The sequence below is a fragment of the Camelus bactrianus genome, chromosome 32, assembly GCF_048773025.1.
Source record: "Camelus bactrianus isolate YW-2024 breed Bactrian camel chromosome 32, ASM4877302v1, whole genome shotgun sequence".
Classification (NCBI taxonomy): Eukaryota; Metazoa; Chordata; class Mammalia; order Artiodactyla; family Camelidae; genus Camelus; species Camelus bactrianus.
Window position 1 is genome coordinate 9,109,563 of NC_133570.1, and position 27,915 is coordinate 9,137,477.

Consider the following 27,915-nt stretch of genomic DNA (forward strand, 5'->3'; position numbering starts at 1 on the left):
GAGCCTGTCCTTCCCCTGCCTCCCAGGTGGGATGAGTCAACCCAGGCTGCTCAGGGTCGGGAGGGTGTGGAGAAGCCCTGATCCCAGCCTACTCCCCGCACCTTCCACCTGCACCCAGGGCCCCCCAGAGGTGAAAGCTGGGTGTTTACCTGGTGAAGGAGGAGGCGCAGATCGCCCGGACCTCCAGGCAGCGGGAGAGCGCTCTCTGCCCGCCCGCGCCCGGCCGCGTCTCGTTGGCAGGATCCCGCACCTGTTGCCCATCCTGGCCCCGCGCGGCTGCGCAGCGGGGGACACCTGGTCTCGATTAGCGCGCAGCGCCTCTGCCCTGCGGGCCGCGACCCGCCCCGCCCCCTCCCCCCCCCCCGCCCCACAACAGCACGTGCCGCGGAGACACGTGCGCCCCAGCCAGCCGCTCGCTGGGGAGCTGGGGAGCTGGGGAGCCTCCTCTCCTGGGCCCGGGAGGCCGGGCTGGAGGCTGCCTCCCCCGGCGGGGCGGCGCCCGGCCCGGAAACCCGCGTACAGCGGCGGCCCTAGGGGTTGGTCTCTCTCACTCCTTTTCCATTTTCCCTTCCAGCAGCTCCACTCTCTACGCTGGGCCGCAGCGGTTAAAAGCGAGGGCCCCGGATCCAGAGGACCCTTGGCCCAAAGCCAGCCCCGCTGGCACCTGGACTGAAACCGAGTCCCCCCAAAACCAACTTCCCTTCCTGAGTTTATTATTAATCTCTCTACCCAAAACTTTATTCCCTGACTCCCACAATGATTAATCCCAGCCTCTGTTCTTCCCTTTAGAACAACCCTTAACTCAAAGACCACATCAGAGTGGATCTGAGGCTTCTCTCGCTTCCTTGCTGGGCGCCCTGCAATAAATGCTGCACTTTCTCCACCACAACCTGCTGTCAGTAGATGGGCTTTGCTGCACCTTGGGTGAGCAGGCCTGAGTCCCGTTCTGTAACAGGTCCCTCTCACTGCAGACTCCTTGCCAGCCCTCAGGCGACAAATAGTAAGCAAAACGGATGCTTTTAAGGTCTCCATTCCCTTGCGCCTCGGTTGCAGGCCATTTTCAGCTTTGCTCCTTCCCCAGCCTCCACCCCTAGCCCATCTGGCATCCTCCATCCTCCTGCTTGGAAGCTGGGCCCACAGGCACTGGCCGGCCCTCCCTGCTCGGCAGTCACTCTCCCAGACCCCCTCGCCCAGAGGACCCAGCTCCTTACTCCTCAGCTTCATCAACCCCTCATGCTGGAGCCCTCCTGGGGTGGAGATGGGCTCTCCTGCGGCAGCCGGGCGCACAGACTCACACAGGGTGGGGTGTGTAGGAGAGCAGGTTAAAGGCCCGTCTTTCCCTCCCCAGCAGCACTCAAGCAAGGAAACGAGGGCTGGGGGCAGGTACGCTTTATTACTTACACTCGGTTGCCACACATGATTATCCCAAAGCACGAATCATTCCACCCACCTGCACTCACTTATACTTGACAAAGAACAGGCTAATGAGGCACAGGGGGGCTTCCACAAAGTCCCAGCCCCAAGACGGCCTCAAGGCCTGGTCATTCTGGCCCCCACCCCACACCTCCTCACCCCTGACCTCAGGGGAAAGAGCAGACACTGCCAAGAGCGGTCTCAGCTGAGCACCAGGACCCACAGAACAGGGGAGTCCATGAGTGGTCATTTCATTCTTCCCACGGCCCCGCCACCGGATAAAGGAAATAAGGCACAGTCGGTGGGTGGGAGGGAGCGAAGCCAAGAAACTGAGCTGAAGATGGGTGTCCTGAGCCCAGGTCACAGCCCTGCCTTCTTTTCTCCGAGTTGTACACCCAGGCAGTTTGGTCTAGGGGAGGGAGGTGAGGGCAGAAGGTCCACCCGGAGGGGCTGGGCCCTCTCTGGGTCCTAGCAAGAGGAGACGTGGCCCCCGCCCTTCTGCCCCACAGTCTCTGCCTGGGAGTCAGGGTGAAGGCCACGGGGTTCCCACCCCACCTTCCTACGGTCCTCAGGCAGGTGTGGCTCCCGGTGGGCACTGGTAAGCCCAACAGAGGGCTCAGCTCCGGTAGCTCCTGAGCAGGTGCCCGGCGATCACCAGCCTCTGGATCTCACTGGTGCCTTCGTAAATCTCGGTGATGCGGGCATCACGGTAGTGCCGCTCAGCCGGCATCTCGGTCACGTAGCCCATGCCACCCAGGATCTGCATGGCCTATAGTGGAAGGCAGGGGACTCAGGAGGAGAAGACCCTCACCGGGTGGGGAAAGAAAGACAGGGCAGCACCAGCCACAGAGAAGGACCCACTGGGGGAGGGGCAGCTGGCACACTCACTGCTACTCACCCTCGGGGCCTTGCCCAGGCACCTGGCCCACGTACTGGGGACACTCACCTGGTGGCTGATGTTGGTTGCGGCCTCTGATGCAGCCAGCTTGGCCATTGCCGCCTCCTAACCAAAGGGAATGGTGGTGTCACACACCCTGCCTGGAGGGGAGCCCCAGCACCTGGCCCCACAGCAGGGTGGGCCTGGGAGAGCTGCCCCTCAAGCAATAAAGCCAGGGGCGCAAGGAACTGGGACCCCACCCAGGGCATCTCCCTCAGTCCCTCCGCCACCAAAGCCCTGGGCTGTGCCCGGGTACACCCCAGCCAAGCAGGCACCTTGATGAAAGGCTTCTTATTATCCTTCAGCATGGCAGCACGCCAGGTCAACAGCCGGGCACCCTCCAGGGCCAGGGCCATGTCCGCCAACTTGAACTGCAACAACCCCGCCCCACCCCACCAGTCAGTGGTCGTCCCCCCTCCACACTCCCTGCAAGGACAGGAGGGAGGAGGGCGGAGAACATGGGAGCTGGTGAAAGCTGTCTGGGCGGCAGAGAGGAAAGGCCAGAATCCCCTCCCTCCAGTATCTAGGCAAGGCTCCGCCTCCTCACCTGGATGGCCTGCAGCTTGCTGAGCGGCACCCCGAAGGCCTCGCGGTTCTCCGCATAGTTCGCAGCACAGTCGAGGGCGGCCTGGGCGATGCCCAGGGCCTGGGAGGCGATGCCGATCCGGCCCATGTCCAGGGTTTGCTGTGAGGACCGCCCAGTCAGTGGTCGGCCAGCCAGGCCCCAGGGCCTCGTCCCAGGGTCCCCAACCCGCTGGCCGGCTCACCATGGCGATCTTGAAGCCCATCCCCGGCTCTCCCAGCAGGTTGTCCTTGGGAATCCGACACTCTTCAAAGATGAGGTTGGCGGTAGACGAGGCCCGGATGCCCAACTTGTCTTCCTTCTTCCCCAGCGTGAGCCCAGGTGTTGGCATGGGAACCAGGAAGGCACTGATGCCCTGAAGGGCAAACACACCCAGTGACTCTCTCAGAGGCTACCCAAGGCCACGCCCCTCACACGGACCACCAGGGACACAAACTCTGGTCCCTTCCCTCCATCTCCCCCAGAACCTGGGCCGAGACGCCCTCTGCTGGCTCCTCTGGGAAGGTGCAGACTCTGCCCCAGGCCACCAGCAGCCCAGGGAGGGAGAGGGCCACAGAGAGGTATCTCAGAGCAGGAACAGCTCAATAGGGCCAGAGAGATTTGGATCCAGACACCCTGAACGTCTCACTGACCCCCCCCTTTCGGGTTCCCACCTTGTTCTGCAGAGATCTGTCCGTGCTGGCGAAGACCACGGCGGCTGAGGCCTCCCAGGCGTTGGTGATCCAGGCTTTGGTGCCATTCAGGACCCATGAGTCACCGTCTTCCCTGGCGGTGGTGACAGTGGCTCCCGCGTCGCTGCCACTCCCTGCCCCACACTTAGACTCAGATTCCCCCTGTTGCCTCCACCCCCAGAGCACTGCCACCAACTCACCCGGGGAACCAGCCTCACCCTCAGCTGGTGAGCCAGACCCCAGTCCAGAGGATCAGGGTCTGGCTCCCAAGAGAAGGCTCAAGGGCGGTGCCAGCTCCAAGAGCTCTCGGGGCTGGGGTGTGGCGGGGAGTGTCTTCAAGCCAAAGGGACCCCAGAGCCCAGGTCCCTCCTTCCAGCTCAGCTGGGCAGGTCCCAGCAACCGGAGCTCAACCTGCTCTCCCCGCTCCTCCTGCCCAGGAAGCAAGGAGCAGCCGAGCCGGGTAAGCCTCTGCCCCGGGCAGCCCGGCTCCGGCCTTAGTCGGCCACTCCGATTCTGAGGTAAGGGGGCAGACCACCATTCCACCATGGTACCTGGTTCACTGAGGGCAAAGCAGCCAATTTTGTCGCCGCTGGTGAAAGGAGTGATCCACTGCTGCTTCTGCTTCTCAGAGCCGAACTTCAGGACCGGCCCCAAGTAGAGGGACTAGGGAGGACAGCGGGGGGCGGTTGGAGGCCTTGCAGCCCAGCACACCTGCTGGCCTGCGGCATACCCCGACCCGAGGCTCTCCAGGGGCCCATGGGAAGGACCAGGTCCAGAGGCGGTGGTCAGGGGCTGGGAACCAAGGCCAGGCTGTGCCCCGGACGCTGGGCTTCGTGGCAGAGGGCCCACCTGCCCACAAGGGCCTGCCCACCACCGGTGTATCCAGGGCCCCGGCAGGAGACTCACGTTGTTGACACTCATGATGACGCCGGTGGAAGCGCAGCCCCGGCTGATCTCCTCCATGGCGATGACGTAGGCCAGGTAATCGAGGCCAGCACCGCTCAGCTCCTCGGGCACATCCATGGCCATGAGCCCCAGCTCACCCATCTTCTTCACCTGGCCCCAGGGGAGGATGTCACAGCCAGGGCAGCTGCTGGGGGCTGGTGCCCACCCTGTCCAACCCCAAACCCTCCTGCACCCCCTCCCCCGGACCCAGCGCCTGCAGAAACTCAGGTCACGTGGCCCCATCCACCCACCCGGGATCCCTGAGGCTGAAGACGCTGAGTCTGCATGACAGTACCATTCACTCAAGCTGTCCTGTCCTCATACTCCCGCCTGAGCTCACCTCTGTGTCCACAGCCACAGCCACTGAGCAGGCATAAGGCACAAAATGCCTTCAGAAGCCTCCAAGGGAAGGAGCAGAACAGGGCAGGGCAGCACCACACTGACCTTCTTTCAGTCCCTTACACACACCACACACTACCCTCCCCACTACAGGGCCTTTGCACATGCTGCTTCCTGTCAGTAATGCCCTTTATCAGCTAGTTATTATCTCCTCCTGCCCTTGGATCTCAGCTTAAGCATCCCTTCCTCTGGGCGCCCATCTCTGACCTCAGTAGGTGTGCCTCTCCTCCGAGGTGCTTGTGCAGCTGAAATTTCACACTTCTTCATGTGATTATTTTAAGATCTTTCCCCCTGGCTACACGGGCAAAGACTGTGGGGTTTTGCTAACTGCTATATTCTAACGCCAGTGAAAGAATGCATAAAGAAAAGAGCTTGGAATTTCTGATTTGGAATGTCAGTAGTGGTAACAGTTACTTATCAAGTGCCTTCAATATGCCAAACACTCTGCAAGAACAATGCTGAGTCAATGTCACAGATGAGGAGACCGGAGCTTGGGGAGGTGAGACGACCAGGAAACAGGGACCACGACAGAGCCTACGGAGCTTCGAGAAGAAACAACAAAAACCAATGGCCTCTAGGGAGCAGGCTAGGGGAGAAGGGAGAAGGTCCCTTTTCATTAGAAAATCATTTTATATCATTTGATTCCTGTAACCATATTCTGAGACTATTTTGACTTAAGTGAAATAAATCAACAAAGTTTGCCGTATTCTCTCATTTGTCTATAATTAACATTACTTCTGTGATTATAAGTTTTACACCCCCTCCCCAAAGAGGACTTACTTCATGGAACTATTTTAAGGACTGACTGAGACAACATATATAAAACACCGAGCCCAGTGCCTGGCCCAGGGTGACTGATCAGTGAATGGCATTCGCTGTCATTAAGCGTCTGACGAGCTCTTGTCTCGGCAGTGATGTCTGGAAGAGGGGCACCTGGGAACCTGCCGTGCTTCCATAATAATTGGTGTCCCTCTCTGAAACTGCTTTTTTCATGGGGCAAAGGGACTTTGTGGATGAGATTAAGTTGAGGAACCTGAGACTGGGGACTGCCCTCCATTATCCAGAGGGGCCCTGATGTCATCACAAGGGTCCTCATAAGGGAAGGAGGGAGACAGAAGGGGCAGAGAAGGAGATGGGACAGTGGAAGCCGAGGTTGGAGTGACCCAGAGGCTGGCTGGAGCAGGGCCAGGAGCCAAGGGAGGCAGGCAGCCTCCAGAAGCTGGAAAAGGCTGGGAAGTGGTTCTCCCTCAGAGACTCGCCCCAAGAAGGCACACAGCCCCACCCACACCTTGACTCTAGCCCAGTGAGACCCACTCTGGATTTCTGGCCTCCAGGAACTGTTAGATGATAAACGTGTCCTGTTTTAAGCCACTGAAGCTGGGGTAATGTATCACAGCAGTGAGAGGAAGTCCACTACCAGGGTTGTGCCATTTGGAGAATCACTTAAAAAAAAAATTTCTGTGGTCACCACACACCTGGGGGATGTGGGCGTGAGGCTGCTCAGAAAACCTGCATGGTTTCAGCGGGCAGGAGTCAACGAGGCGGTGGGAGCCAAAAGCGGAGCACAGCTGACACGGCGCTGTGCTCCGGACAGGACCTGGGGACTCGGAGCCCAGGGCCAGTAGACACGTGGCCTTGGAACAGAACACCTTGGCAGCCCAGGCTTTGGACATCCAACAAACCTATTCTAGGGTGAAGAGTGTTTCATTAGGGCTGCCTGTGCTGGGTCAGGAACCAGGTGCCAGACACGTAGGTGCCCAAGAGTCAGGCTCAGGCCAAGGCAGGAACCTCACGGACGGGCTTTCTCTGGCCAAAGAGCACAACCGACTGAGCTAAAAAAAGCCCCCAGTGTCTCCCTGACACCAGGACATGCCCTCCTTCTCACCCTGTAGCTTCAGAACCCAACCCCGGAATAAACGACAGATTAGCCCATCGCACTGTGACTCCATTTCACCCCAAGACACAGAAAGGGAACAAAAACTCCCAGGTGGAGGGAGTGCAGGCAGAACGAGGAGAACCCTGGTTTCCTTTTACGGACGGGGATCACGCCCAGGACCCTCAGAGTCAGGGCACCTCGGGGCTGCGAGCTCCCGGCCGGCACCGTCTCTCACCGTCCCTCTGCGTTACCACCGCCGCCCTCCGGCTCTGGGCCAGGGTACCAAGTTGTAGTTCACAACTACAGCACCAAGCGACTTCACGAGCATGCTGTTTCCCCCAACCTTTCCCATTCTGAAATACAGCTCGAGATCTCTGGCAGCATGCCATGGCCAGCCGCAGGAATGTTCTAGAAAAAAAAAAAATTGGAGCCCGAATGGCAGTGGGGAAGAGAGACAATATGATGAAAAAGAGGAAAACAAAAACAAAATAAAAAGCAGCAAAAAAAAAAAAGCACGCCCAATTCTACAAAGCATTTCTGGTCCAAGCACGTTGATGGTGACCGGCTAAGAGCAGCCTGGCTCCCTAATATTTCATCCGAGCAGCCTGACCTTCAGAGCTACCACCCACGGGGGTGACTCTCGGTCCTTTGCGTCTGTGACCCAGGAACCACATCTGCATCTAGAGGACAGGCATCCCTGACTAGGCTAAGCCTAGTGGTCCCTAAACTCCCAAGAGAAAATGTGAGAAAGAACCAGACCCCTTTCTCAGCAGAGCGAGCCATCAGTGCCTGCTGCCTTCATATCTGGGACACCTGTAGCGGGTACTCCGGATACACAGGGTGCTTTAGAGTGGCTTCAAAAGCGCACGTCTTTAAAAAAATCAAATTTATCCTGAGGGTGCCCATGCTCACTAGAGTCAAAACGGACTCCCTTGAGAGAATCACATTTCCTAACTTGGTGGAGATTTGCTGTTTATTCGAGGGGACGAGGCCCTGGGAGCCGCCTCCCCGGTCCCCACTCTGTGCTGGTGTGTGCTGAGTGCTGGCACATTAAGGACACTCAGGATGGCGTCCACAGAATTCAGCAAACGCCTGGTGAGGGCCAAGCGCTCACTGGGTGTGAGGTGTTGTGTTGGACAGGGAGGAACAAGCATGAACAAGACTGATCCCGCCTTCAGCAAGCTGACTGCTGGAAATGACTGTGACATAGGACATGATCGGGTGATAAACACACCCAGGGACTTAGAGATTATGAACGGACCACTGCCAGAACACAGAGAGATGAACTGTCGCTGGGAGAAGTGGGAGGAGGGGCGCCCAAAGGGTGGAATTAACAAGAGTCTGTGTGCACAAGGAAGAGAAAAATGATTTCTCAGTGGCTACCATCTGAGACAGGGCAAGAGGAGAAAAAGTGGGTTTTGCACCTGAAACATTAAAGTTATTCAGTAAATATTCACTGAGTAAAGGAGCAGAAACTGGGTTCAGTTTTATACATATAAATACACACATGTACATTTCCAGGTTCCGGAGTCCAAAACTGGTTTAGAAACACCATCCTATTTCCTATTTCCCTGTACAACTAGCATTGTAAATCTGTAATTGTTCCTTTCTTTCTTTTTTCTATCTTTTTTTTTTTTTTTTTTTTGATTTGGACACAAAGACTAAAGTTCAATTCAGATAACAAAACTGGCCAAGGGGACAGCAACTGGCACTAGCCTTCTACCTCATTCATGGACTGCCCACCTCTCAGCTCTTCTACCCTTGAGCCTTGCCCCAGTAAACCCACTTTTCTTGGCAGAAAACATTCTTCAGGGGAAAATAATATTAGAAATCACTAATTAAGCAACTACTGTAGCTGGAGGTTAGCTCTGAGTCTACATCTAGCTCTTCTGATCCCAGCTGTGTGACTGCTGAGCAAGAAATCTAACCTCAGGGGAGGGTAGAGGGTAGAGCTCACTGGCAGAGTGTGTGCTTGGCGTGCATGAGGTCCTGAGTTCAATCCCCAGTGCCTCTGTTAAGGGATTAAAAAAAAAAAGAAAGAAAGGAAATATAACTTCCGGCTCCCGTTTCCTCGTCTGAAAGCTGAGATCATTTAAGTGACCACCTCACAGCGTTGTGCTGAGGATGGAATGGATAAGTGCCTGGACTATCTCCAAATGACAGTTACTCTTGCATTTATTACTAGCATGATTTTAAAACACGAATGGCATTATTGTGAATTTTGCAACCTGCCCTATTACCTGGGTGTCTGGTTCTTTGATCCTTCTGCCTGTTTAAGCCCTGGATTCCTGCTTGTAACTAAGAGCTTAGCACCATCCACAGTAACAGAGACAGTGATGAAAGCAAAATGCCACCGGGGTTTGATCCTTAGACAAGGGAAACAAACAAAGCTGAGTAACCACTGGATCCCATCAGCCAACAAAAACCAGAGTCCAGTTCAAGAGTCCAGCTCGTGCAGGCAAGATTAAGGAATGGAGCACTGTTTCTCTGAGCTCTACCACCCTGGGCAACTCATACAACTGCCCCTTCATCCTCTGCAGGGCTCCTGATAACCTGGTGAGAATACAGACAGGAAAAAACCTGTCCGAGATAATACAGGATACCACTACTAATCTGTCGCTACTCTGCCTCCAGTGAATCCTGACTGAGCCAGGATTCTGCTGCTTCTGGGTGCCAGAAATTCCTGAAGGGAAGGAGGGCTTCTTGCCATACCCACTTCTGCCACTTCTGTTAGTGGCAGGATTTATTTGCACATTCCTCAGCAGAAAAAGCAAGTAAGAGACTACAAAGCCAGAGGGCTGGTTAAGAGTCTGCTGGTAAAAAGTCTGGTTCTACTGCCAGCTTTTTTGCCCAAAGCAAGTCTGTGTCTGTAACAGCATAAATAACTGGAGGGAGTACAGAAATAACATATAAAAAATAAATCAAGTGGGTGTCGTTTGGCGGGAAAAGCCCCAGCGCACAACTGCTCGGGGGCAGCAGCAGTGTGCGTATGGAGGATGTAGGGGTAGTGTAGGCCCTGGACAATAACATCCCAACGAGACGAGGCTTCCCAGCCTGCTAGCGGGGCCTCAGGGCCAACCAGGGGCTAGGGGGTGAGGGGGGCTTTCAAGCCAACCACACTTGGGGTCCGAATTCTAACTCCATAGTCCACTAAACCGTGGAAAATCTCCTCACCCCTCTATGCCTCCATCTTCTCGACTGTAATGAAAATAACAGTATTAGTAGCGACTGTTTTTCAAGCACCAGTCACCATGAACTTGACACATGTGATCTTGCAAGCCGTCCAGGACACTAAATGGAGATTAAAGCTGCAGGCAGGATGTCCTTAGGACTAAATGACATATCGCATGTTCAATGCTTACCACCTACAAGTCGCCCAGCTGATCTGGGTGGCCCACAGTGCCACCTGCCTCCTCCACTTTGAGCTCCTTGGGTGTTCCCAGTCCAGGCCCAGGGCCTGCTCCACTGTGAACACGTAACATTCACTAAGCGGGGGAAGGAGCCCCAAAGCCCAGGAGCCATGTGAGTGGCAACCACAACTCCTGAATTCTTCTGACTGGAAAACAGACGTGGAGAAGAGGCCAGGAAGGTTTGTTCTTTCGCAAATATCACAACAAATATCTCCTGAATATTTGTACTGTGTGCAAGACATCTTGTCAAGCCAGGGGATGGATACAGCAGGAACACCTCAAACATGTCATTACAGATGGACGGACACAAGGACACAGGAAGGAGGGCACTGACTGGGATCTCAGCGGCTGGCACCAGACAGACTTGGGCTCTGGTCTCAGCTCCGCAACTCATTAGCTGCGTGACCTGGGGCACATTATTTGAGCCTGTCATCAATCTGAGTCTCAGTAACTGTACAACAGGGTCTGTATTAATGGCGTCTTCACCTCAGAAGACTGTTGGGAGAAGCAGATGAGCTAACCCATCTCAGCGCTGAGAACAGTGCTGAGCACCTGGGAAGTGTTCCGTCAGCATTAACTATCATCATCACGATGCCCAGTACGTAGGACGCGTACCCACCATCCGCCATTACTGCTGTTATTCCAGAAGTCAAATCCTGGCTCTAGGCCTCATGCTGGACCAGGGGAACCTCCAGAGAATTTTCTGGGCCCCAGGAACCCGCCTCAGGGTTCTGTGGCTGGAGTCTCAGTGACTCTGGCTGTCACTGTCACCAGTCGTCTGGGAGCCGAGAGCACAGCCCATCCTGGGCTGCTGAGGTTGGAACTCTCACCTGAGCTGCCGGGAAGCAATGTTCCTTGTCCAACTGGGCCGCAATGGGAAAGAGCTCCTTCTCCACAAAGTCCTGGCATGTCTGACGTAGCATCTGGTGTGTCTCGGGCAGCTCCACAGACTGGTAGATGGTATGTAAGAGGCGCCAGTCCCAAGGCCGGAGAGCTGCCAGCAAAAACAACAGGAGTCAGTAGAAGGGGAATGCGAGAGATCTTGTGTGATGACACTAATAATTAACCATAATAATAATAATAGCGTTCCACTAACTCAGCAGTTCTCCTCCATAGATGATTTTGTGCCCCCAGGGACTACTAGCAACGTCTGGAGACATTTCTGGTTGTCTCAACCGAAGGGTTGTGTGGAGTGGGTAGACACCAGAAATACTGCTAAACACTGTACAGGACAGATTCCATGACAAAGAATCATGGGCCCAAAATGTCAGCAGCTCACTGTTTAGAAAAGAACTGAATGTTTACTGTGCTTGCTAAATAGTTTGTACAACTTAACCCATTCAATCATCAGTGTAACACCAGTAACAGTAAGAGCACAGGCAAGGATGTTAACTTCATTGGTTTCTCTAAAATGTGGAGGCCAACAGCATTTCGCTCCTGGGGTGGGAGGCTGAGATACTAACTGTAGCACTTGGTGCAGGGCCTGGAGAGACACCTCTCAATGAGGGTCCCCTTTATTGTTATTATTCAGGGTGAGTGGCTCTTAACCAGGCAGAGGAAGCCCTGGCCACGTGTCACTGCTGCCACAGCTGGAGAGAAATGGGAAGATGGGAGAGGTAGTGTATGAAATCACCTGCAAGTTCTAATACTCACTAAGCACCTGTTAATATGCCAGGCATTGTACCAAGTGTTGCGCACACCCTCTGATTCAACGCTCTATAACGTATTTACAAGAACAGCAGTAATGCATTACTGTGGCTGTTTTACATAAGGGCCAGCTTAGGCTGACAGGAGCCGTGTCTGGCTCAAGGTCACAGGTGCAGTCTGGGTTCAAGCCCAGGCCTGGCACCGGAAGAAGGGCGCACCTTGAACCTCCGCCGAAGGTGCAATGAGGGGAGGGGGATGCGGATGCCGCAGTGGGAACGGAGCTGGGGGTAGGAGGTCGGCGCGGGCGCCCAGGCCACGCAGGCGCGAGAAGCAGCCTAACTGGGCAAAGGCCGCGCGCTCCCGGAGTAGGCACCACCCGGCCGCCGCGGAGAAGGACCAGCCGCCGGGAGCCGTACCCGCTCGGCGGAGCCCTGGCCGGTGAGCACTCACCTCCGCGGACGGGGCCGCAGGCCCGGGCGAGCAGTGCGGCGGCCATAGAGGACGGAAGCCAGATACTCCTGACAGTGCCGGACTTCCTCTCAGCCACCTCGGTCCACCAGCGTGGGCTCCAGGCTGCGGGGGCGGGGCCGGCGCAGGTCATAGGCCTCGCCCACCGTGGCTCAGGGCGGGGCCGTCCTACGCTCACGTCCGGTCTGCCTCGGGTCGTTGTGGGACCCGCTTCACTCCCCGGTGGTAAAACCAGACTCTCCCGCGCATTTGCGGAAGTCGCCGAAGTCGGTTCTCTTCCGATCCTAAAACCTTTCGAGAGTGGGCGTCTCTCTCCTAAAATCCAATTCCGTGGCCTAAAAAGCCCTATAAGCCTTCCCCCGCCTACCTCCCTGATCCCACGCCCACCACCCCCTTGCGGTCCTTGCTCCAGCCTCACATGGCAGCTCCAATACCTCTAGCTGGTTCCACCCTTCGGACCTTTGCGGTCATCGTACCCTCGCTGGAACGCTCCTTCCCTTCCTCACTCACTGAGGCCTGCCCCGACCTCATGAGGCCAGTGTTTCCACCCCGCCCCACACTTCCCATCCCATTGTTTTATTCCTGGCATCGTCTGAAATCTTATCAAGTCCCCTACCAGCCTGTGAGTTCCAAGAAGGGCAAGGATCTTGTCTTGCTCTGGTACTCAGTACTTCAGCCCGGGTAGTTGGATTGATGGGACGTTGTGAAGGTGGGGTGGCACTGCTGCTTCCCTGATCCAATGTGGTCTCACCGTCTCACTTCCAGCTGTGGGGCAGAGCCCCCTCGGGAGTGGGGGCACTGTACCCTACTGCCGTGCATTTGGTCCTCAGTGTCCATCAAGATGCCTTCACCCTGCCTCCCAAAACTATGGCGATTTCACTTGTCTAACAAGGGTCTTCCATGGGCACAGGTGTGAGTCAGACTTCCCCAGGCTCCGGGATACCACCCACGTGCACCCAGGCACCCACACATCCCTCCAGCTGCCTTTTCCCCCCATAACTCAGCCCAGCATCGACCCACAGGACAGAAGTTCTGTCTTCCTTCAAGAACTTGCTCTGCTTCCTGGAGATCAATCAAAAGATGTGGCAACGTCTTTCTGATGTTACCTTGCAGTTAAAAAAAGAAATGCATTCAAACTACTCAGCGATAAAAAATAAAATAATGCCGTTTGCAGCAATATGGATGGACCTGGAGATTGTCATTCTAAGTGAAATAAGCCAGAAGGAGAAAGAAAAATACCATATGATACCACTCATATATGGAATCTAAAAAAAAAAAGACACTAATAAACTTATCTACAAAACAGAAACAGACTTGCAGACATAGTAAACAATCTTATGGTTATTGGGGGGAAGGGGGTAAGAAAGGATAAATTTTGGAGCTTGAGATTTGCAAATGTTAACCACTATATGTAAAAATAGATAAAAAGCCAAGTTTCTTCTGTATAGCACAGGGAACCATATTCAATATCTTATAATAACCTTCAATGAAAAACGGTATGAAAACAAATACATGTATATATGTGCCTGATTGGGACATTATGTTGTACACCAGAAGTTGACACACTGTAACTGACTATACTTCAATTAAAAAAAAATGCATTCAAAAGAAAGCCTCTAAATCCATACTACTGTAAAGCCAACAAATGACTATTGTTGGCAAATGATCCCAGGCTTCCTAACCTTTCATCACCCAACCTGGCACCAGCCCAGGGTGGAAGAAAAGAGGAAAAAGCAGGAGAGGGGGGAAAATAAGTGAGTGGTGTTTGTGGGCAGAGGCCTTCAGGTGCCACAGACCATCTAAAACAGATTTATTTTTAACTGGTACTGTTTGTGACCTCAAACATGGATATAAGTTTTATATTAAAAGTGTGCAAGTTCTCCAATAGAGACAGAAATCAGAAGATGGTTACAAGGGACTGGGGTGAAGGGAGGGAAGTGGCTGCAAATACTAGGAACTTGAGAGAACTTTCTGGGGTGATGGAAACGCTCTGTATCATGACTGTGATCAGGAATCCATTTGTCAAAACTCATCAAACTGTACTCTTACGTGAGATGAATTTACTCTTGGAGGTATAGTTAAAATACCTCTTAATGAACCTAACTTTAAAACATGTATATACATTTTTAATTCTCAAAGCACCCCAGCAAAATGTAAAGCAAAAAAAATTAAGCCTAAAGCACGATACTATGCACTAATGACCCCAGAGACCAGCTATGCTCATTAAACCAGTATTTACGTAAAGGCCACGTAAAGAAACTCTGAGCCCGCCCCCACTCTCACCCCATACCTGCTCCCCCACCGACACAAGGGGCCGGTCAGGAGACAAGAGGGGGTACACATACTGTGAAAATCTTTCTTTTATTACTGTCTCTTGTGGCAAAATAACATTTTATACAAATAAGTCACCTAAGTTTACTTTGGACACAAAGACAATACAAACTGGAATGAGGAGCTTGGGGGAGGCGGGGAAGGCAGATCAGGTCACTGACATTTCTTATATTCTGTGAAAAATAGATTTACAGAGAAAAAAATAGACTTTCACAAGTTCAATGACTTTACATGATCCTTTGTACAACAAGGGGTAAATCCACCTCCACCGGACCCTTCTTGTTCCTAAGACGTCCTGTAACATGGAATGTAAGTAACACAATGATTCGATGACCCAGCTCCTATGCCAGGTACAGCGGCACCCTCTGCATCGGGATCCTCGCCCACAGGCAATGAGTCTGTGCTGTGACTCTGAGAACTGTCCACATCCCCCTAACTTCACTGAAGTCATAGTGACAGTGGCCACCAGAAGAAAGTGACTTTACACAGGGAAAAAAAAAAAAAAAAAAAAAGAGTACCCTGGGAGCCTAGCAAGGGTGGTAAGACCTACTAAGGCAAAACGCACCCAATTTGTACATTAGACACAGCCTATTAAATCCATTCCAGAAACGAGTCCCACTTCAACTGAAAAAACAAGTTGAAGATTCCCCCAACTTTGCCACACAAAATCTCCAGTCTCTGGATCACCCGAGTCCCCAAATCACTGCCCCTATTTGAGAATCAGATGGCCCGAAGACTGTGGGTGTCTTCAGGAAGTCTTCCATGCTCCTGAATACTGCTTCACTGCAAGACAGCTTTGAGCTAACACATGAGGAGAGGATGACCTATTTTATTCCAGAACTACTTTTAGATATTTCCTCTGTTCACTCTTTAAAACATAGAATGAAACAAACCAGAATCTTCTTTGCAGAAGCCAAAAGGTCATCTTAGCCCAACTGCTCTACAGAAGAGAGGTGCTCTACCAGGAGGTTCCAAGGCTCCAAGGCAGAGTGACAGGAGCAGGACGGGAGAGGGAGGGCAGGCAGCAGGCCCCCTGGCGCCAGCTGGGCCTGCCAGCCTGCTGGAATGTGTTCCCTCCAGGAGCTGCCTCTCAGGGCATGGTCTCCCCAGGAAGGCAGGTTTTTTCCTCCCATTGCATCACCCACAAGGTAACTGCTACCAGTGGCCCAGATTCCTTAATAACACGGCCTCCTGATTCAACTTCTGATGAGTTCAGCTACTTTCAGAGAAAGTGTGACTTCCAACTCTCTCTCCAGTTCAGACACCAAAGCTTGAACTTCCAACTTACCCTGCTGGTTACCACCTCAGAGTTGTAATGCTTCTCAAGGTTTCATGCCTAGCTGGACACACGAATGCAGAGTCTCAGGTACAGAACACCAGACCTCAGGAGCAGAGAAGGGCAACTCCCCATCCTGCTGGGCGCAGACCGAGCGCTCAGGCTCCAAATGGTCTCCAGTCAGATGGAGGTGAGCTCTTGGGGAGAGGGATACAGCACTATTATGCCAGAATGCCTGCCTTCTCTGCCTTCCTGGGCCTCCTCTCAGCAACAGCTAATACTGCAGATAAGAGACAGCCCACCCGCGCACAAGCTGTGGTCTGCCCTGAGACACGTTTCCAAGGCAGGCGCTACGGAGCAGAGCTCCAGGCAGCTCCAGAAACCACAACCTAGGTTATAATTAAATTTCAAGAATTAGAAATTCTCCCAAATGGGCTTCTGTCACAGAGAGAAGGGGCTATTCTGAAGCTCAATGAACACAAATCCGTTAAAGGAGCCCCAGTGAGAAAGAAGGGAGAGAGGCAGTGCTGGTGTCCGTCCGCCGGCATCTGGACGGAGCCACACATAAGGCACCTGGATTTGTAGCCGACTCCAGCTCTCGGATTCGCCCCATATGGGGATGTGCAGCCCACAAGGAGCTCAGTCTCTTCTCCCTCAGGGGCTGGGTCCAGCGCCAGCACACAGGACTAACCAGGGTTTCCTCAGTGAGCAAGCTGCCAGCATCTGGTACAGCCCGGACTCTGGCCTGGCGCAAAGCACTGGACCAAGGTGCAAGGCCATTCACCCTCTAGAATCCAAACAGGGAGCAGCACTGGTCAGTGAGTGAATGCACAGGGCCTTCTGCGGCCAAGTGCGGGCCCTTCTTCCCCTGGCCCCAGCTGGCCTTTCTCCCGAGCCCCTTGGGAGACAGCTCTCCTGTCACAGAAGCACACACCTGGGCCCTTCCTGCCGTGACCTTTCTAACAAAGCTAAATCCTGGCCATAGCAACCATCTCATCAGAGGCTCAGGAGTTTGGGCTGAGCACCTAAATCCACCCACACAGCCAGGCAACCCTAGGGAGCTGAGGCAGGGAGAGTCTATCCAATGAGGGTCTGAGGGATGTGCAAAAAGCTATTTCAGAAACACCTTTCTGACAGGCCACCTCAGCTAATTTCCCCGGTTCCCAACACCCAAAACCATTCCAACGGGCAGTCTGAAGGACCAGAACACACATTTCTTAGGTCTGACCTGCCAGGATGGTTCCAGGAACTACTTCAGTACAAAAGCAGATGGGACATGAGCCTGGTTAATACTATCAGAAGTCTAGCGACACATCACATACGTTGGGAATACCACTGACATTCTATAAAACCTCCCCCTCAAAGAGCCTGGAAATAAAAAAACCCAAAACACTGAGACCTGCTCTGGCCTTGAGATACTACAGTTCCCAGAGCAAAACTGACGCATTCCATTTCAGGAAAAACTCAAAAGTCAGGAGCCAGGAGAAGCAGAGCCAGCTCATCTTTCTTCCAGAAGGAGAGCTGGAAGGCGCTGCCAGGCTGGAAGCACGGTGCAGCCCCGGGACGATAGGCTACGCCCCCTGGCGTCAACGGATGAACAGCTTCTGCATAAAGATCTCTTGGTCTGGCCCCCCTGCCTGCCCAGCACCTCCACTCTGGGCACCACTCCTTCCTGCCGTCCCTTTTCAAGTTTCTCTCCAGCGGCTGTAGGACCACGTGCAGGCCGAGGTCAGAGTGTGCTGATGGTGGCCCCGCGAGTCAGGAGGCTTGGCGTCCCTGCACCTGCAGAAGAGCCTTCTCTCCCCAGCACAGCTGTGCTTGGAGAGACGCAGGCTTGTCAGGACAACCAGGAGCGATGACTACCTGAAAATAAACTTTCTTTTTTTCTGGATTCCAGGAGTCTTACCCTAATTTTTTACTTTACTGTAGTACCTCTGTGACCTAAGGGACAGGGAAAAACGGGAAGAAAAAATACCAGGGAAGGAAACACAGCACTGCTTGGCCCCTCTCTCAGAGCGCAGAAAACTGCCACCCCAGCCTTGGCTTCTAGGGCCGGGTTCCAGATGTGTGTTGACAGGCAGCAGCTTCAACCGCCTCCGGGTGCCAGGACCTCGGGCCGCAGCCAAGCACCTCCCCATCCGCTCCTGCCGCAGCTACTGGCCCCCGTTATAGGCATAGTCAGCCTTGTTGTGCATTATCAGCTTGTTGTCGACGAAGTAGAAGCTGTCAGAACGGGTCTCATAGGGATTTTCAATCATCAGACGAACTGCAAGTGGGGGAAAGGGAAAAAGCAAAGACTCATGTGTGAGTCTGCCGTGTGGGCCAGACGAGGAAAAAACTTAGCACCCCCTCTAAAATTCAACAGCCAGCCCTTCCCAAAAATGTGTATTTGCTGTTAGAACAATGAGGTCAGAACAGAGGGAGACAGGCCTTGAGAGCTGGGGAGAACTGGGGACCCCAGAGGCCCCCAAACTGAACATGCGATCCACTACAACAGAAGGATGCAGCCCGTTCTATGGCCCGGCCCTCTGTAGCCACCGCCAGCCCGCTGCTCATCAGAACCCCAGGGAGGTGTGCTCACCCTTCTGCCAACACATACCACGGCAGCCTGTTTACTCAGTGCTTCTGGTCTGTTCCCCACCTCCAGACACTCAGAAAGCTGTGCCTCACTGTGCCCACTTCCCACAGGCCCCCGACAAGGGAGTCCTAGGCATGCGCCAGCACAGGGGCACAGAGGGCAAGGAGACTTCTTCAGAGACAGCTCAGGGTACTAACTCGCAAATGATCCAGCAAAAGATCTGCTTGTCTTGGGAATCAAGATTTAAATCTTCTGTTTGTTCAGGCAGTTGCCCTGACCTCGTTAACCATAACTGGAGACTCAAGGGAATTAACAGTCACTACCTCTGGTCAGTTTTGAGGTGATGACTACATGCTATTTTGAATCCTCTGGAGGAAATGCTATTGCTCACCACAGTTCTCAAAAGGTGAATTGACTGTTTCAAGTTCTTTGAACCCACCCAGGCCAAGTTATTTAGTTTATATCCAGATACTGACCCCCACCCTCTTTCAGCTTATTTGGTTTCAAGAAGAAAAGCTATACGAGCCTTGGATAAAAACTCGAAATGCTATACGTCATCTTTCCTCGCAAGTATCCACATATTCCAGCCCAGCCTGGGGAGAGGACTTTAAGCCAGGGTCAGATGTTGCTGTCAACACCGTGCCCACTTCTCAGCAACCCTCACCTGACCTGGGAACAGCACTGCCAAGTGAGTAAAGAACACCTGTCAGAAAATGACAACTTTAAGGACCTGGCATTCTGAGAAGACTAGTCGGTGCATGTACACCCTTTCTCACAATCCAACTAAACTCCACCACTATTCACAGGATCCCACAGCCTCATTGTTCTGGAACAACTTTCCCTAATGCCTCGCAGCAGGTGCTAACATGAGAGAGCCAGACCAAAGCCATGGGAACTGATTCCACCTGTTCTTTCTCTGCCAGGAAGTCCATCTCCTCCCTCGCCCAGCCTTCTCCCTCAGGCGCCTTCCCCAGTCTCTCTTCCACAGAACCACAGGGTTACTGTTCCCAAGACGCTGCTTCCATCCTGCCACTCCTGCTCCAAATTCTCTAACAGCTCCCTATTTCCTGCTGGCTCTATTCTAACAGTTTACCAAGTGAACTTTCAACTTAACAGAGAAGGAGAAAGAGGTGGTCCTCAGACCTAGAATTCTATTTAGCCCACAGTTTCACATGCAGCTCTGATTAAGGAAAAAGCAAATGCTAACAGAGTGCTGAGCAGGAGCTGGTGACTAGAACACAGTGAGCACCAGGACTGACAGTGGGCAGGAGAGGTGCTGTGTCTAATCGGAGCATCTAATCAGGGACTGGGCCTACTCTTATCTCCCTCAGCCACTCCCCTTCCCTCAGCAGGCATCTAAACAGGAGGCCTGTATCACTAAAACCTTCGGTGCTCCCATCCAGGCAGAGCCAGAGTTTGAAACCTGAGTCAGGAACCTGAGGTCAAATGACTAGAGATGCGTCATGTCACTATTTCCCTCCTCTGCAAAACAGGGGCGTTGGACCAGATGGATTTCAAGCCTGAGGAATCCAGATTGCTGTAAAACTCAGGGGATACGTACTGACATCCTCAGAAAGCTGGGGAAACTCATAGATGTGTTCACAAGTGTTCCTACTGCTGGGGATGCAGAAGCCGAAATCAAAGTCAAAGGTTTTCAGCAGGCGTTCCCGGAAATAGTGCCGTTCGATCATCCGGAAGTTTGACACAGGTTTGTCTCCCACCGTGAACTCCACCCTGCAAAATAAATCTCTGTGAGCCCAACTTTGCCTCCTCCCTCTTCTAGAGCCAACCCCAAACCCAACTGAGAACATTCTTCTCTGTGAGCAAGCAGCCGCTCTCCCCTCAGGACCTGCTGGTACTCACGTGGCCCCCACGGTCCGGAGGCGGAGAAATGCTGGTGTGAACTGGTAGCGGACAAAGCGGCCTGCGCTGGCATCCATGTCTCCTCCTGCTTCTTCCTCCTCCTCCTCCTGGTCTGAAAGAGCACACCGAATCGTGAGCGCACCGTCTCGGCACCTCCAGTCCAGACAGCACAACCACTAAGCAGTCCCAACACCGACAGCAGGCCGGCCAAGCCTCACTGTGAACCCGCTGTAATGCCGGACCCCATGCGGACACCTCACAGGATCCCAACACCCCTGTAGGCGTTGTCTCTGTTTTACACATCAGGAAGCTCCAGCTCAGAGACTTCGCTGACGTGTCCCAAGTCCCCCAAACACAGGCAGACTCAGAGACACTGCAGGTGCAGTTCCAGACCACCACAATAAAGCCAGCCACGTGAATTTTTTGGTTTCCCAGTGCACATCAAAGTTATGTTTACACCGTACTGTAGTCGATTAAGTGTGCAACAGCCGTCTATCTAAAAAAACAATGTACATGTCTTAATTAAAAAATGAAGCTGTTGAAAAAGTGATGCCAATAGACTTATTCAATGCAGGGTTGTCATAAACCTTCAGTTTATAAAGCAAAGTGCAATAAAATGAGGTCTGCCTGTAGTAAATGGAGGAAGCAGGGATTTGAATGCAGGTCCTTAAACACTAAGCTTTTTGCCTTTTATGTAACTTGGGGGCTTGGGCTGTATGTAACAGTGACGTCTGGAACACAGGCTGGGTCCTGCGCCCCTGATGTGGTCTGTGTTATACAGACCAGGGCTGCTGTTGATCAGGTTAAACTGCTTGCTGCTAACCAAAAGAATGCGACTACAGAAGCTGAAATTAGTCAAAAGACATCTTCAAAGAATGCAAAAATTTCTGACAGGCAGAAAAGACAAATTCCTAGAAATAATTTTGCTATTTAAACAGAAGGCACTGACCTACAGCCTCGGGATACTGTACGTCCTTGGACTAATGCCTATTCCAGCCCAGGCCCAACACTCCGAGCACCTGGGAAAGGGTGAGGCAGATGGGCCATGAACCGATGTGTGGGGCCTGAGTGAGGGTCCGCAGGGTAACCATGGCCTCTGGTCTAGTCCATCCTCAGCACAGGAAATGAAAGATTTGAAAAATTAATCCAAGAACCATTCTAACGTGAGCAAGGAGTTAGTTCCTTCTAGCAGCCACCCAGTGTCCAGCAAGGGTATTTTTTCCAGGTCTGAGCCGAGCATATGTGCAGTATCAAAGAAGTCTTTTTTAGCGTCAAACATCTCTGCCTGTGGTAAGCCCAAGAGCAACTGAGCAACCAGACTGAGTAGGGGTTCAAAGCGAGGGACCCTAGAGCCCTGGCTCCAACAATGCAACGCAAAGAGAATCAGACCCAATCTTCTCAGGGATTTGAACTCCTCAGAACAGGTGCCACAGGAGGGCACTGGTTCAGTGTGAGCATGTTCTTAGTGAATCAAGAGCCTTAAAGGTCAAGACTGGACAGGTTGAAAATTAAGGTATTTTTACAGTATCTGCAGTTGACCTTGAGACAGTTCAGTTTTGTACTGAAATGACTACTGTGAGCCCAGACTCAGCCAAATCCACACACCTCAAGTAGCCCCAGGCGGTCCCTGGAACATTCTAAGCACTGGGACGTGCAGCCCAGGGGAGTGAACAGCACAGACCCAGGAAGCCGGCTGGCTCTGACCCTCCCAATACACGTACCCATAAGCTCAAGCCCTCAGGTGCCCCGGTCAGTACGAGGTCATGACAACACAAAGAACATGGGGTGGGCCGAGGAGGCCAGCGCTCTAGCTGTGAATGTGTAAAAACATGAGCTGAAACTTTCTCATGAATTACCTGGGATACTAACAACCATCTTATCAAATTTACTGGCATTTTCTGAATAGCAAATCAGATGCGAAAAGCTTGGCAAAAAGAGTTATTAACACAGACCACGGCGGATCCTCTGAAGGACTATGTTCTAATAGGCTGGTGTTCTAATAGACTAACTCCAGGGGGTGCTAGATCTCCAGGGATGAGCTCCAAAGACTTGCGTGTGGTCCCAGGTCTTGCAATCAGGCACCCTGGGACTGTATCCCAAGCACAGGAAGTGCCCGTTCAAAGCGGACTTAAGGAGTCCTAGGTAGATGAATTCACAGGTCTGGGTCTCTGTTCATCCAGAAAATGGTGGACATTAAAACCCAAACTACGGCTTTCTGGGAAGTCTGAGACGCTACTTAGAGGAAAGAGCGTGCCTCGTGATCTGGACTGGACTCCGTATCACCCTCCTCAGCGTCCCCAGGACTCAAGGCTCAGGCAGGCTCTCCTCATTGTAGTTTAATTTCAAGGATTCCTTTCCTAAGTGGAGGCAATATGGGAGGACGAAAGAGCACAGGACCTTAGGAAAGTCACCTGGAAATTTGGGGCTTCTGTTTCCTTATCTGTTAAAATGAGGGTGATAACTCCCCACAGGGGTATGAGGATCACAAAGGCTGAGGTAAACAGAAGGATGGGGAACACAGTGATTAACACAGAGCAGATACTCAAAGCACATCAGCCTCTCCACTCAGCTTCAGGCCAGCACGCCTGCAGGCCAGGCATTAGCAGGAGGCATGGAAGCGGGCCTCGCTGGAGTCCATGACACAGGATGCACACAAAAATGAAGCTTCAGTGACCTTTTGCTCCAACTGTCAAGTGAGCGCTACAGTATTGAGGCCTACCTGAAACACAAGGCTTGGCAATCTCAAAAAGCACTGTCCCTGTCTCCAAATCTCGAATTTTGAAGCGAGTGAAATCAATACTGTAGACGTTGTCTTCAGGTTTACACAAATAACCTGAAAATGAGAGAGAAACCAATGCCATTAAGTGACCCTCCAAAACTACCATTTCTTCCTCAAGTTTCGAAGCAAACTCAGGGTTCTTTCTTACGTAATTTACTTAAAATACACCCCCAAAGCTTCCTCTTATAAGTAAAAGTTGTGTGGAGAGAATTAGGGGATCCAAGGAAGAAAAAATGCATGGACTTGGTTTGGATGAAAGATTATCGTGACACTTTAGGAGCAGGGATGGTAATAGGGAATTTCTTTGGAAATACCTCAAAAACGGCCTGCAGACCTTTCATGACCTATTAACCCAGATGTCACAACAGGATAGAATTCTTTTAGAAATTCATTTATAAACACGTATCCTGATCTAATGGCTAATACAGTGCATGCCTGCTGACTGTATTACGAAGCTGGGATCAGCAAACTTTTTCTGTAAAGGGCCAGATCGTGAATAATTGAGGCTTTGAGACGAGTCACCGGCACAACTATTCAATTGTCACTGTAGCAAGAAAGCAGCCACAAACACACAAATGAGTGAGCGTGGCTGTATTCTAATAAAACTAGAGACACCGAAATATGAATGTTTTATAACCATGTGTCCCAAGATGTTTTTTTACAAACCATCTGAAAAGGTACAAACCGTTCCTAACTTGTGAGCTGCACAGAATCAGGCGGTGGGCCACACCCAGGCAGGCGGCAGGGCATAAGGCCAAAGTGAAGCAGGGCCTACGACAGTCCGGTTAGCTAAACGAAACAGTACTGATCACAAAAAATGTCACTGATTTCTTTCCACCACGACTCCCAACAGCATCTTCTCCACAACTCACTTTGGCACTTCATCTCATGTTACCTGCTTGGGTTAGTTGTTTCAGGTTTTACAAACTGTCTCTCCAGTAAGACGGCAAACTTGATCACTAGTGTTTATTCTCTAACTCGTAAGAGGGCTGAGATTGGTCCTGTATCTTTAGAGGGTACTCAAATAGCACGCTGAATCGAACAGACTTTAAGAAGTACAACAAAATCCAGAGGTCACCAAGCTCTGACCTGTGACTTTCTTCAATCAGCTGCTGAGGTGGGTTTGAGTAACAGCACCAATCTCAAGTTCCTACACAGGAACTGAGTGCCCACCGAGAGTGCTGCTTAGGGCCAGGCATTAGAGGGACCTAATCCACCCTCGATATCAGGAGAAAGCATGAGGTTAGAGAGGTCAGGTGATAAGCATTTCTGTACCCTGAGCCCCAAATGAAAACTGGGTCAGAACAGAAGCAGCTTTTTCACAATGTTTCAATGAAACAGAATAGCAAGACCTTCTAAAGATATACTCAGGCCTGCAAAGAACAGTCCCAATTCAAACAGTGATGGAAAATGGAGTTATGAAAATGCCCAAAATCAAATTAAAGCTATTTCAGGAGATGGGCATTCCCTTTCATACAGGCTGGACCAAGGCCCGCCCCCTGCAAACTGCCATCCTCAAATCACTGGAGCAGCCTCCAGCTCCCTGAGGTACACCTGAGCCCCCCTGGGCTGCCGACTCAATCAGTGCAACAGGTAACAGGACAGCAGCCTAAATCCATCAAGGGAGTGCTCCTGCGTCAAGGTTAGGTCTGAAGAACAGAGCGGATGGGTGGGGCAAGCAGGGTCTAACCCACTGAGTGCAAACTCTTAGGGGGACACAGCAGCAAGAAAAAGGGCATCAAGTCAGGGCTTGGCCTAGAAACGTACGGAAAAAGGGAAGAGAACCACGACAGGGGGTGGGCAATCATTACGTCCTACCCCGCCTCCCATCAATGAAAAGATGAAGGACGGTTGCATTTTATGCAAGAAATGCATTTCTGACACCCTGCCATGTTCTTAATTCACTAGAACAAGTGTCAAAAGCAGGATTCACATTTTGCATTTTGTACATGAAGTGAAACTTTATTAACATTTATTTTTTAAGGCGGCACAGTTTTAAATTGGCATGAAATGCTACGGCAGTGTATCTGAGGAAGAGCCCACCTGCACACAAAGCAGGACGCTTGGGACCCATAGAGGCAGGGGGCCAAGGCAGGTGGGAAAGGGGGAGGGGCCGGAGTGGAGGGAAAGGCCGAGAAAGCAGGTATGGGTCTGGACTGGCAGAGGGCTGCAGAAGCTGGCAGCAGACGAGGCGAGGGGGACTGGCTGAGCACGAACTTCACTAACAGCTGGGGGCAGCTTCCAGGAATGAGGGAGTAGCGGCCCATTTACCAGGGCCGGGAGGATCCGGTTAAGCTAAGGAGGCTCCCTACCTGAACAGATCCAGCTGAGAACGGCCCGGCCTGAGGGCCCAGCGGGGACCGGTCACGGGGAAGCCCGGCGTGGCCGGATTCAGGGAAGAGCAGTCAAGCTCAAGGAGAACCCCGTCCCAACCAGGTCTAGGTGAGGGTGGGGGGCGCAGACCCGGCCGGGCGGAGCAGTGGGCAGCGCGGCCTGGCCGGCCCGCGGGCGCCTGGTTGGACCCGCGGGGCCGGGCGAGCGGCGTGCGGCCGGCTGTGCTGAAGGCTACCCGGGGCCCGGGACCCGGCGCGAGGGGAGGGCGCGGCCGGCCCGCACTCACTCTCGGTGACCCGGCCGAGGCGCAGGACGTGCTCGGGCCGGATGGTGTCCAGAGCCAGCAGCTCCTGCTCCGTGACCGCTGCCCCGATGCCATCGTCCGCCGCGTGGTGGGGCGCCTGCCGCCGCGCCTTCAGCCGATTCAGGACGCCGCCGCCCGCCTTCTTCTTCTCCTCCTTGCCAGCCACCAGCGCCCCCGGCCCAGCCGCCGAGCCCGCGGACGCAGCCTTGGAGTTCGACCCGCTCATCGCTCCGCCGCCAAGATGGCCGCCGCCTCCGCAGCGCCGTAACTATGGAGAGCGGGGCCGGGGCCGGGGCCGGGGCGGGGCTGCGGGCCGCGTCGCCCCGCCTCTCGCCCATGTTGGTCCAGCCAGGTGGCGGGCATCTTTAGCGCTCCAGATTCTCCATCAAGCCCCCAAGGTCAAACTAAATGTTTAAAAAATATTTCGTACGGTCAAATGATTTTTCCGTCATATAAACTGTAGATGAGGCATCTTGAGAAAATGTTTTTTCATCTGTAGCCTAGAAGGTAAGTGAAGGCACTGCTTGTGAAAAGGCAGCTTTCCAATTAGATTGCCATTCCTAAACCCTACGGTGCGAGCTTTGGACTAGACGCTGGGCCAGGCTCCTGGAAATATAAGAATACAAAAGAGGGCAGGAATTGGGTCCACTTTATTCACCACTGTATTCCGGCAGTCTAGCTAATGCTTGACACGTGGTAGGCTCTCAATAATGATTGAATGAATGAATGAGTGAAGACAGGCCAGAAGAGCACCGCGCTACATAGGAGTTCCCACTTTGTTGGGAAAGACGGTGAAGTACCTAATCCATCACGTGGTCCTTCCTCTTGACCGGCCCAGTAAGTACGAATGAACTAGAAGACAAACCACACTGCTAACTGCTGTACACAGGAGGGGCCTGAGGGATCAGAGAGAGGCTTCATAGGGGTGACATCTGCACTGAGCCTTGGAAATTAATTATGATTTCACCAATTGGAGGAGGTGGGTGGGAGCGGGGAGAATGCTGCCCTCCTACCCCTAAGTGACTCCTTCTCTAGAAATTGTGGATTCACACTCTTCTGTGTTGGAGGCCTGGGCCTGAATGATGTAAAGTGTGTCTGCTAGGTCTGATGTCACCTCTTATCTGGATTTAGGCCGAAGTGAAACTCCAGCCCCTCCCCATGGTCAGCCTCAAGACATGATTTATGCAGGCCTTGCTGGATCCCCCTCACTTGACATGAGGGGTTTGGGAGGGGCTAACAGGCCTTGCCTGGTTCCTGGACAAAATCCAAGCCTGACTCTACCTCAGCTGCCCAGTTCCTATCTAAATGCTATCCTGTCTTTGAGAGATTACCACTTAGGTGGGACTTACCAAACTGTTCAGGGAAATTTTAAGATGTGTACAAAGAATTAAAGTCTTTCCCTTTGCAAACAATTCTTTTTGAACTACTCAGCAGTGAGTGGATACTGAAGAATTTCCAGAACTGTTAATATTTGATTGTGAATCCCCAAGAGGGGGCTTTAGCATACAGCCATTTTCCACACTCACTTGCTCACTGAACCATGTTCTCAGAGCATCAGGACGAGAGTTACCTGGACCTGAGATTTTCTCTTACTAGGGATGATAACAAACGTTATTAACCTCTTTACCTGCAGTTCCATATCCAGGAATTTAGCCTATATATATGAACTAAGATGTTTACTGTAAGACCATTCATAACATTGAAAAATGAAAATAAATTACAGTTGCATCCATTCATGTTATGCAGCTGTTACGAAGAATGAGATCCAGCTCTATGTACTGGTGTGGAGAGATCACAAAGATAGGTACGCTAAAGGGGAGGGGGACAAGGCACATAATTCCATTTGTTTAAAATTTAAAAGAATATGAATATTTGTATTTGTAATTGCGAAGGAAGGGGTATTTTTTAAATATTTTATCTATCTATCTTAGGACCTGTGTCTGGAAGGCAGACTCTAAATCAAAGTAGCTTTATTATCTCTTAAGGTTTAAAAGCAACCTCAAAAAAAAAAAAAAAAAGGTAACCTCAAACTTGACCACTTTTTTCCATTCAAAGAATTTTAAATAAATACTGCCTCATATGGGAGTTGAGGCCTATACTC

At 52.4% G+C, this 27,915-nt stretch overlaps 2 protein-coding genes across 2 annotated transcripts; both read right to left on the reverse strand.

Annotated features, from left to right (window-relative positions):
- Nucleotides 1-1,374: 1,374 nt before the first annotated feature.
- On the reverse strand, nucleotides 1,375-12,565 carry ACADS (acyl-CoA dehydrogenase short chain). The gene is made up of 10 exons (XM_074356197.1): nucleotides 12,332-12,565; nucleotides 11,065-11,228; nucleotides 4,511-4,660; nucleotides 4,156-4,267; nucleotides 3,587-3,738; nucleotides 3,118-3,288; nucleotides 2,898-3,035; nucleotides 2,626-2,721; nucleotides 2,360-2,416; nucleotides 1,375-2,182 (listed from the first exon to the last, which is right to left on the reverse strand). The coding sequence occupies exons 1-10, from the start codon at nucleotides 12,480-12,482 to the stop codon at nucleotides 2,030-2,032; spliced, it is 1,344 nt and encodes a 447-aa protein (XP_074212298.1). The 5' UTR covers nucleotides 12,483-12,565; the 3' UTR covers nucleotides 1,375-2,029.
- A 2,126-nt stretch (nucleotides 12,566-14,691) lies between these two features.
- Nucleotides 14,692-26,338, reverse strand: UNC119B (unc-119 lipid binding chaperone B). Its single transcript, XM_074356198.1, has 5 exons — nucleotides 25,797-26,338; nucleotides 23,117-23,230; nucleotides 20,398-20,509; nucleotides 20,096-20,268; nucleotides 14,692-18,222 (listed from the first exon to the last, which is right to left on the reverse strand). Exons 1-5 carry the CDS (start codon nucleotides 26,038-26,040, stop codon nucleotides 18,110-18,112), a joined length of 756 nt encoding a protein of 251 aa, XP_074212299.1. The 5' UTR covers nucleotides 26,041-26,338; the 3' UTR covers nucleotides 14,692-18,109.
- Between the last annotated feature and the right edge of the window lie 1,577 nt (nucleotides 26,339-27,915).

Excerpts from the sequence above, each read along its gene's own strand:
- ACADS (XM_074356197.1), bottom strand. The coding sequence starts at position 12,482 with ATGACCTGCGCCGGCCCCGCCCCCGCAGCCTGGAGCCCACGCTGGTGG. Across the intron at positions 11,229-12,331 it reads CTGCGGCCCCGTCCGCGGAG|CTCTCCGGCCTTGGGACTGG; the intron begins GTGAGTGCTCAC and ends TTTTGCTGGCAG. Across the intron at positions 3,289-3,586 it reads ACAGATCTCTGCAGAACAAG|GGCATCAGTGCCTTCCTGGT; the intron begins GTGGGAACCCGA and ends TTTGCCCTTCAG.
- UNC119B (XM_074356198.1), bottom strand. The coding sequence starts at position 26,040 with ATGAGCGGGTCGAACTCCAAGGCTGCGTCCGCGGGCTCGGCGGCTGGG. Across the intron at positions 20,269-20,397 it reads CTCCGGACCGTGGGGGCCAC|GGTGGAGTTCACGGTGGGAG; the intron begins GTGAGTACCAGC and ends TTTATTTTGCAG. Across the intron at positions 18,223-20,095 it reads CCAGCTTTCTGAGGATGTCA|TTCGTCTGATGATTGAAAAT; the intron begins GTACGTATCCCC and ends CCCCACTTGCAG.